Source organism: Sapajus apella, unplaced genomic scaffold, assembly GCF_009761245.1.
Source record: "Sapajus apella isolate SASKATOON/1434 unplaced genomic scaffold, GSC_monkey_1.0 scaffold33, whole genome shotgun sequence".
NCBI lineage: Eukaryota > Metazoa > Chordata > Mammalia > Primates > Cebidae > Sapajus > Sapajus apella.
In genome coordinates, this window is record NW_022436973.1 from 6,337,542 (window position 1) to 6,348,409 (window position 10,868).

A 10,868-nucleotide genomic window follows, 5' to 3' on the forward strand; every position below is an offset into this window, starting at 1 on the left:
CAAGTTGTATTTTGTGAAGACATGAGAAAGGGAAATAAAATATTTTTTAAAAAGTTAAGAAAACATTTTTTTGACCAGGCGCAGTAGCTCACACCTCTAATCCCAGCACTTTGGGAGGCTGAGGTGGGTGGATCACCTGAGGTCAGGAGTTCAAGACCAGCCTGGCCAATGTGACGAAACTCTGTCTCTACTAAAAATATAAAAATTAGCTGGGCATAATGGCACGTGCCTGTAATCCCAGCTACTTGGAACGCTGAGGCAGGAGAATCACTTGAACCTAGTGGGTAGAGGTTGCAGTGAGCCAGGATCATGCCACTGCACTCCAGCCTGGGTGACAGACTGAGACTCCATCTCGAAAAAAAAGAAAATTTTTTTTCCTAAGTTTTAATCAGTGAGTTTATCTGTATGTAAAGCAGAGGGTTTTTGTTTTCTACAGGTTATATTCCCAAATAACTTTGAAACAGGAAATGGAGGAAATGTACAGGGACATCTTCCCATGATGCCAGTGTCTCCTCTAGTGCATCCAAGAGTCAAGGAAGTTCGAACTGACAGTGGGAGTCTTCGAAGAGGTAGGTTCAACATTGGGAGAGTAACAAAAAAGTAACAAAGGTCTTTTTTTTTTTTGAGAGAAAATTTTAAGTCTTGTGAATACATTATTCAGAAATCAGATTTCTTTATCAGGATTTGAAAAGGAGCTTGATGCTTGTGCTAGCACCCCTGTGTAGCTCATTGTATGCTATATTATACACTATTATATATATATTATATTCTATAGTGTATACTATATTAATAGAATTTTAAATGTAGTTTATTTAATAGTTTGTTTAATAAATAGTTTAAATGGTTTATTTAATAAATTAATGTAATCTTTCCTGAATGCTAATGGGAAACTGTGTAAATAAGCTAAAATCAGGCATCATGGCATCTTTCTATAGTCCTAGCTACTCAGGAGGCTGAGGCAGGAGGATTGAGGATTGTGTGTTGTAGGCAAAATAGTGAGACCCCGTCCCCCATTTTCCTCCCAAAAAAAAGAAAAGAAAGGAAAAAAGATAAGTGTATTAATCTGTTCTGGCACTGCTAATAAAGACATACCTGAAGCTGGGTAATTTATAAAGGAAAGAGGTTTAATTTACTCACAGTTTCAAATGGCTGGAGATGCCTCATAATTATGGTGGAAGGCAAAGGAAGAGCAAAGGCAAGTCTTACATGACAGCAGGCAAGAGAGCTTGTGCAGGAGAACTCCCCTTTATAAAACCACCAGATCTCATGAGACTTATTCAATATCTGGAGAACAGCATGGGGAAGACCTGCCCCCATGATTCAATTACCTCCCACAACACATGGGAATTATGGGAACTACAATTCGAGATGAGATTTGGGTGGGGACACAGCCAAAGTATATCACTAAGCTAAATACCTACTTTTCCAAATTTCCCAAATTTATATTCTTCCTTTGCCTGCGTATGTCTCGGTAGAAAAACATTTAAAGCAAAACAGAATTCTTATTCTCTTTGGAATGCTTAAGTTCGTCTAATAAACTACTTATTTATACTCTTAAAGTAGTTCATTTTGAGACTTACCAGTGGAAAGATTTTAGTTCATTCTTCTTATTTTCTCTTGTGACGTAGCAAGCTGATGTGTGCATCTTTTGGGTGATACAGCTCTTGGATTTTAAAAAATCAGTTAAAATCTCTTGACCACATAGTATCCCTTAACAAATCTTAGATGAACAAGTATTCAGGTTGCATAGTACGGTACACCCATTTTTGGAGTCTGTGTGATTTTGTATGTATGTCTGTCTGTCTGCAATCTGCTTTACATGCAATGCAGGATCATAAAAGCGATTGCAGGCCAGGCATGGTGGCTTATGCCTGTAATCCCAGCACTTTGGAAGGCCGAGGCGGGGGGATCACCTGAGGTTGGGAGTTCAAGACCAGACTGTCCAACATGGTGAAACTCCATCTCTACTAAAAATACAAAAATTAGCTGGGCATGGTGGTGGGCACCTGTAATCCCAGCTACTTAGAAGGCTGAGGCAGGAGGATTGCTTGACCCTGAGAGGTGGAGGTTGCAGTGAGCCGAGATTGCACCACTGCACTCCAGCCTGGGCAACAGACCAAGACTCCATCTCAAAAAAAAAAAAAAAAAGTCTGGGTGCGGTGGCTCACTCCTGTATGCCTATAATCCTAGCACTTTGGGAGGCCGAGGTGGATGGATTGCCTGAGCTCAGAAGTTCAGGATCAGCCTGGGCAACACAGTGAAACCCCATCTTTACTAAAAATACAAAAAATTACCTGGGCATGGTGGTGCATGCCGGTAGTCCCAGCTACTTGGGAGGCTGAGGCAGGACAGTTGCTTGAACCCTGAACCCAGGAGGCAGAGGTTGCAGCACAAGATGTGAATACTAAGTAATTTTAGTTAGTGGGAATAATTATAATTTTTTTTGTTATACCCAAGCAAGTTAGAAGGAAAGCGCCATACTCTGTGTTTCAATTGAGAGTCCTTTATTGCCGGCGACCAAGAGTCATCTCACACTCAAAAATCTCTCGGCCCCGATGAAGGGCATGTAAAGTCTTTTATACCCATTTTTAGGGAGGGGAGGAGGAGCCTAGCTGAAGCTGAATTTTACAGAAGCAAAACAAGCAAGTTAGAAGGGGGAGCTGGTTACCAGGAGGTAAATGGTTCTCATGATTGTTGGTTACTGAGAGGGGTAATCACAATAGCCGGGGGAATTGCCAAGCAGGATGTGGTTACAAGGTCCTGGGTACAGCGTAACCCAGCAATGCATCCAAAGGGGGACTGGCGGGGAAGGTGAGGCTAAGATGGAGTTGGTCAGGCTCACATTTAAGATGGAGTCTGTTAAGCGCACTTCATTTTGACCTTTACCAATCTTGTCAAAATGTTTAAAAAAAAAAAAAAAGAAGAAGAGAAAAGAAAAACTCTTCTTACTGTCAGTTGTTAATGTTTACAGAAATGAAAAAATAGTAAAAATATTTAGTATACTATAATTTAAAACTTTGGAAATATTGAGAATTCTTTTCCTTTTTTTTAAATTTTTTTTTTGAGACAGACTCTCATACTGTTGCCTAGGCTGTAGAGCAGTGGCACAATCTCAGCTCACTGCAGTCTCTGCCTCCTGAGTTCAAGCAATTCTCCTGCGTCAGCCTCCCAAGCAGCTGGGACTACAGGCATGCATCACCATGCCCAGCTAATTTTTTTGTATTTTTAGTAGAGATGGAGTTTTACCATGTTGGCCAGGACGGTCTTGATCTCCTAACCTCATGATGTGCCTGCCTCGGCATCCCAAAGTGCTGGGATTACAGGCTTGAGCCACCATGCCTGGCCTGTTTTCTTTTTAAAAAACTTACCAAGAATAGTTTAAACTGTGCTTGCCACCTTCCTCTCATATAATTTATAAGTAAGTGAGCATTTTTTCTGTACCTTGGCAAATTGTCATGTTTCTTTCTAAATTTGGATTAGCTTTTCATTTATATATTCATTGCATTCTTATTGAATATCCACCATAGCTTTTCCAGTACTGTGCTAAGAAGAGATCATTTCAAGGGATTCGTAGCTACTTTATGGCTTCAACTCAAGTCTTCCATTGAATTGTCACCTTTGACCATGCCTAGTCAGATTCAGGGACTCGTGTGGATTTCTTAGTTATAGGGCATTAAGATGGACTCTTGTAAAGGAGTATGGAAACTACTATAGAAATTTCCACTTGTTTACTGAAGACAGTGGAAGCTACTTTCATAAGCCCAAGAATTATGGAAAGACTTTTATGAAACCAAAACTATTTCCCCAGTTATCTCACTAATACAGAGAGCTTCTAAATCATTGCTAGGGATCATTTTAATACCTTTTAAGCATGTTTTGAAAATAGTTTACATGACTATCTAATTATCTAGTGAATGTAAAAATAAATAATGAAGGCAGAGCACAGTGGTTCACACTTGTAATCCCAGCCAAGGCGGGCCGAGGTCAGCCGTTCAAGACCAACCTGGCCAACATGGCAAAACCCCATCTCTACTAAAAATAGAAAAATTAGCCAGCCATAGTAGTGTGCATCTGTAGTCCCAGCTATTTGGGAGACTGAGGCAGGATAATTGCTGGAAACCAGGAGGCGGAGGTCACAGTGAGCCGAGATTGTGCAGCTGCACTCCAGCCTGGACAACAGATTGAGAGACTCCATCTCATCAATAAATACTTTTGCTTTAAAAGCATATTATTGACCTACCTGTAAGGTTGAGGGAAGAATGGTGGGAAAAGATGTAGAAAAGATGTAGGGTTGTCAGGGGCTAGAAAAACCCATGCAGCTGATAGAGGAGGAATGGAAAGCAGATCCTGTGAAAGGATAGCACAAGAAGAGAGGCAAAATCCATAATCCTTACTTTATTTTTGATCAACACACTACTGCCAATCCTCAGATTAAGGCAAGATAAGCAGATTTATATCATCTTTACTCATATCTTCTGATGAATTTATTAAAGATGATTCCATATCTATTAAATCAGAAAGCCACAACTACTGCCTTAAGCTGCTTTTAGTGCAAATATGCACGAAGGGGCAAAACTGCAACTCAAATTACTGATTTTTGCTTTTCTTCCCTTCTTCTCAGGCGCTCTTTACTAGTTAAGATTGGGAGATATTGGACTACTACTAAAATTTAGTGCTTAAATCATTCTACCTCTCAACCGCTGCTTTATCCTTAATGTTTTGCTCTTTTAATATAGGCAGAGGTTCAAGAAACCAGGCAGATGAGTGATCATAATTTTCACGTTTTATATGTAATGAGTTATTTTATGCCTCTTTCTCCCAGAAGACTTCATACTCCATGAGGGCAAAGGCTATGTTATTCATATCTGGCTAATGCCCAGCATAGTAACTCATTATGAATGAGTAAACCTAATTTATTGAGTGAATGAGTAAATCTATTATTTTAGAATACATTTCTGTTTTAAATTTATTTATTTATTTATTTTTAGATATGCAACCATTGTCTCCAATTCCTGTCCATGAACGCTACAGTTCTCCTACCGCAGGGAGTGCTAAGAGAAGACTCTTTGGCGAAGACCCCCCAAAGGAAATGCTTATGGACAAGATCATAACAGAAGGAACAAAATTGAAAATCGCTCCTTCTTCAAGCGTTGCTGCTGAAAATATATCAGTTTTACCTGGTCAAACTCTTCTAACAATGGCCACAGGCCCAGTAACAGGAACAGCAGGACATAAAGTTACAGTTCCATTACATGGTAGCGTTTTAATGCATTTGTTTTCTGTTTTTTCTGAGTTTGATAAAAATTTAAGAAATGTCTTACTGGATTAGATCACGTGGTTTTTCCTAACTCATTTTTTTCTTGAACCTATACTTTTTTTAATAGATTTGATTTTTTTAGAGCAGTTGTATATTCACAGCAAAATTCAGAGGAAGGTACAGATATTTCTCATATTCCCCCCTTCCCACACCAGAGTGCTACATTTGTTACAGTTGATGAACCCATATTGACACATTACCCAAAGCCCATAGTTTACATTAGAGTTCATTCTTGGCGTTGAATAGTTTAATTTAGAGAATATATAATGACATGTATCTGTCACTATAGCTCCATACAGGGTAGTTTCACTGCCCTATAAATCCTTTGTACCCCACTTTTTCTTTTGTTTTAAACCTATAGTGTTTTTTAAATTTTCAAATTATATAAATTTACTATTTGTTTCCTTAGACTTATTTTACTTTTACTTTTTTTTTTTTTTTTTTTCTCTGAGACAGGGTCTTACTCTGTCACCCAGGTTGGAGTGCAGCAGCATGATCTCAGCTTTCTGCAACCTCTGCTCCCAGGCTCAAGTGATCCTCCCACCTCAGCCTCCTGAGTAGCTGAGATCACAGGCAAGTGCCACCACTCCCAGCTAATTTTTTGTATTTGTGGTAGAGATGGGGTTTCACCATGTTGCCCAGGTCTTGAACTCCTGAGCTACTTTTTATTTTCTTATCTGGGCTTCCCAATGTGTATGTTTGAGCAAAAATTCTGTTTTTTGACTAATATCTAAAGTGCTTAAAAAATTTTTAATGCTTTTTTTCAATAAATTTAAACTATAAATGCATCACAGGCACATACAAAATAAAGAAAAAAATTTGCTTCTTTTCAGTAAATTTAAAGTACAAAAACAAAACAGAATATTCTTGTTTCAGAGAAGAAATAGAAAATAAGGATTTTTGCGGAGCATGGTAGCTTACGCCTGTAATCCCAGCACTTTTAGAGACTGAGGCAAGAGGATCACTTTAGCCCAGGAGCTTGAGACCCAGACTGGGCAACATAATAATATCCTATCTCTACAAAAAATTAAATTAGCTGGGCATGGTCATGTGTGTCTGTGGTCCCAGCTACTCAGGAGGCTGAGGCAGGAGAATCATAAGCCCAGGAATTTGAGTCTGCAGTGAGCCATGATCATGCCACTGCACTCCAGTCAGGACAACAGAGCAAGACCTTGTCTCAAAAAAATATATATATACATGGGGGCGGGGGGCAGGGGCCAGGCATAGGGGCTCAAACCTGTAATCCCAGCACTTTGGGAAGCTGGGCAGATCACATGAGGTCAGGAGTTTGAAACCAGCCTGGCCAACATGGTGAAACCCTGTTTCTACTAAAAATACAAAAAAATTTAGCTGGATGTGGTGGCACATGCCTGTAGTCCCAGCTTTTTGGGAGGCTGAGGCAGGCGAATCACTTGAACCTGAGAGGCGGAGGTTAAAGTGAGCTGAGATCATACCACTGCACTCCTACCTGGGCAACAGAGCAAGGCTCCGTATCAAAAAAAAAGAAAAAAAATGCTAGGTGCAGTGGCTCATGCCTGTAATCCTAGCACTTTGAGAGATTGAGGCAGGCAGATGGCTTGAGCTCAGGAGTTGGAGACCAACCTGGGGAACATGGCAAAACTCCGTCTCTTAAAAAATATATATACAAAAAAATAGCCAGGCATGATGGCTTGCACCTGTAGTCCCAGGTATTTGAGGGGCTTGAGGTGGGAGGATCACTTAGCCCAGGAGGTCAAGGCTGCAATGAGCTGAGATGGCGCCACTGCACTTCACCCTGGGTGACCAAGTGAGATCCTGTCTCAAAAAAAAAAAAAATAAGAATTTAGTCATAACCTAGAATTACTATTTTGTAGCCTTTTAATACTCACAAATGTATGTATATATAATTGACAAACTATATGTATTTGACAATTTTTCAAGAATATATGCAGATTATTTCTAATAATGCTTATACATTCAGGTGTTGCAAATGATGCTGGAGAGATCACGCTGATACCTATTTCCATGAATACAAATCAAGATTCCAAAGTCAAGAGTCCTGTATCACTTACTGCTCATTCATTAATTGGTGCTTCTCCAAAACAGACCAATCTGACTAAAGCACAAGAGGTACATCCAACTGGAATAAGCAAACCAAAGAGAACTGGGTCCTTAGCACTATTTTACAGAAAGGTATGTGTTTCTATAGCATTTTAAAAGAGTTCATTTAATCAGTGGAAGAAAGATTGAGTAACAGAGACAGACTTTGGTCTCTTTTTTTTAATATACATAACAAATTTTATCATTTTAACCATTTTTAAGTATATAGTTCAACTGTATTAAATACATTCACATTGTTGTGCAGCTATTCAGTATTACTACCATCCATCTCCAGAACGTTTTTGTCTTCCCATTCTGAAACTCTGTACCCATTTCTCCCTTCCCCCAGCTTCTGGCAACTACTATTCTACTTTCTGTTTCTGTGAATTTGACTACTCTAGGTTCCTCACATGAGTGAAATCATATGATATTTGTTCTTTTTGTGACTGGCTTAGCATAATGTCATGTAGGCTCATCCATATTATAGCTTGTGCCAGAATTTCCTTTCTTTTCAAGGCTGAATAATATTCCATTGTATAAAGAAGAGAAAAAAGAGAACAAAAGAAAAAAATACTCCGTTGTATGAATATGCTTTTTTTTTTAATACCACATTTTGTTTATTCATTCACCTGTTGATGGGCATTTGGGTTGTTTCTACCTTTTGACTATTGTGAATAATGCTGCTGTGAACATTTGTGTACAGGTGTCTGTTCAGACCAGGTGCAGTAGCTCACGTCTGTAATCCCAGCACTTTGTGAGGCTGAGACAGGAAGATCACTTGAACCCAGGAGTTTGAGACCACCCTGGGCAACACAGTGAGACCTTATCTCTACAAAAAATTTAAAATATTAAAAGAAAAAAAAATAGCCAGGTGTAGTGGCATATGCCTATAGTCCTGGCTACTTTGGAGGCTGAAGTAGGAGGATCACTTGAGGACAGGAGGTTGAGGCTACAGTAAGTTGAGATCATGACCCTGCACTCCAGCCTGGGCAACAGAACAAGGCCCTGCCTTAAGAAGAAAAAAAAATAGCAACAAATATCTATTCAAGTCTCTAGTCTCTGCTTTTAATTCCTTTGGGTGTATTCTCAGAAATGGGAGAGTAATTCAGTATTTAATTTTTTTTTTTTTTTTTTTTTTTTTGAGACGGAGTTTCGCTCTTGTTACCCAGGCTGGAGTGCAATGGCGCGATCTCGGCTCACCGCAACCTCCGCCTCCTGGGTTCAGGCAATTCCCCTGCCTCAGCCTCCTGAGTAGCTGGGATTACAGGCACGCGCCACCATGCCCAGCTGATTTTTTTTGTATTTTTAGTAGAGACGGGGTTTCACCATGTTGACCAGGATGGTCTTGATCTCTTGACCTCGTGATCCACACGCCTCGGCCTCCCAAAGCAGTATTTAATTTTCTGAGGAACCATAATACCATTTTCCACAGTGGCTGGATCATTTTACATTCCTACCAGAAGGCACAAGTGTTCCAAGTTCTTCACATCCGTGCCAGCGTTTGGTGTTTTCTGGTTTATTTGTTTTTTTGATAATGGCCATCCAGTGAGTGTAAAGAGACATCTTATTATAGTTTCAATTTTCATTTCCCTAATGATTAGTGATGTTGAGTATCTTTTCATGTGCTTTTGCTCATCTATATATCTTCATCGTAGAAACGTCTGTTCAAGCCTTTTGCTCATATTTTAATTACGTTTTTTTGGGTTTTGTTGTTGAATTGGAGGAGTTCTTTATGTATTCTAGATATTAATCCCCTATAAAATATACTGTTTACAAATATTTTCTCCCATTATATGAGTTGTCTTCTCATTCTGTTGATAGTGTTCTTGACACATGAAAATTTTTAATTTTAATAAAGCCAGTTTATCTCTTTTTATTGTCTATGTTTTTGATGTCATATATAAGAAATCATTGCCAAATCCAGTATTATGAAACTTTTCCTCTATGTTTTCATCTAAGAATTTTATAGTTTTTATCTCTTACATTTATTGTGTCTATTTTTTATTTATTTATTTATTTTCTGAGATGGAGTCTCACTCTGTCACCTAGGCTGGAATGCAATGCCACAATCTTGGCTCACTGCAACCTCTGCTGCCTGGGTTCAGGGGATTCTCCTGCCTCAGCCTCCTGAGTAGCTGGGATTACAGGCACCTGCCACTGCGCCCAGCTAATTTTTGTAGTTTTAGTAAAGACGAGCTTTCAGCATCTTGGCCAGGCTGTTCTTGAACTCCTGACCTAGTGAACCAACCACCTCGGCCTCCCAAAGTGCTGGGATTATAGGTGTGAACCACCGTGCCCGGCCTATTACAGCTAATTTTTTTTTTTTTTATTTCGAGACAGTGTCTCACTTTGTCACCCAGGCTAGAGTGAGTGGCACAATCACAGCTCACTGCAGCCTCCACCTCCTTTGTTCAAATGATCCTCCCACCTCAACCCCCCAAGTAGCTAGGACTACAGGCACGTGCCACCATGCCTGGCTAGTTTTTTGTTTTGTTTTGGTTTGGTTTTTTGGGGTTTTTTTGAGATGGAGTCTCACTCTGTCACCGAGACTGGAGTGCAGTGGTGTGATCTCAGCTCACTGCAACCCCCACCTCCCCGGTTCAAGCAATTCTCCTGTCCCAGACTCCCAAGTAGCTGGGACTACAGGCTCATGCCACCATGCCTGACTAATTTTTGTATTTTTAGTACAGATGGGATTTTACCATACTGATCACGCTGGTTTCAAACTACTGACCTCGGGTGATACACCCGCCTTGGCCTCCCAAAGTGCTGAGATTACAGGTGTGAGCCACCATGCCCAGCCTATTTTTGCATTTTTTGTGGAGACAGGTTTCATCATGTTGCCCAGGCTGGTCTGGAACTCATGAGTTTAAGCGATCTACCTGTCTCAGTCTCCCAAAGTGCTGGGATCACCACCTTGAGCCACCACACCCAGCGAAAATTTCATTTTGAATTAAAATTCAAAAATTTTAATTTTTGAATATGGTGTTAGATAAGGATCTAAAGTCATTCTTTTGCACATGAATATCCATTTTTCCCAGCACCATTTGTTGAAAAGACTGTCCTTTCTCATTGAGTGAGCTTAGAATCCTTGTTGAAAAGTCACTTGATCATAGATATGGGGGTTTAATTCTGGGCTCTGTATTCTATTCATTGGTCTATTTGTGGGTCTGTATTCAGTACCATACTGTTATGATAACCATAGCTTTGTGTCATAAGTTTTAAAATCAGGAGGTGTGAGACCTCCAACTTTGTTTTTCTTTATTAAGATTGTTTTGGCTATTTAGGATTTCTTGACAGTCCATAAGAATTTTAGGATGGGTTTTTCTCTTTCTGCAAACACATTGTTGGAATTTTGATAGGGATTGCATTGAATATAGAGATTGCATTGGCTAGTGTTGACATCTTAAGAATATTAAGTCTTGGCCGGGCGCGGTGGCTCAAGCCTGTAATCCCAGCACTTTGGGAGGCC

At 39.8% G+C, this 10,868-nt stretch overlaps 1 protein-coding gene across 1 annotated transcript in view; it reads left to right on the forward strand.

The window, feature by feature from the left end:
- RBL1 (RB transcriptional corepressor like 1) overlaps window positions 1-10,868 on the forward strand; it is a 78,628-nt gene that overhangs the window by 42,383 nt on the left and 25,377 nt on the right. The window contains exons 16-18 of the mRNA XM_032295013.1: window positions 437-569; window positions 4,989-5,255; window positions 7,278-7,489. Of these exons, the coding sequence (XP_032150904.1) occupies window positions 437-569; window positions 4,989-5,255; window positions 7,278-7,489 (612 nt within the window). The remainder of the gene's footprint in view (window positions 1-436; window positions 570-4,988; window positions 5,256-7,277; window positions 7,490-10,868) is intronic.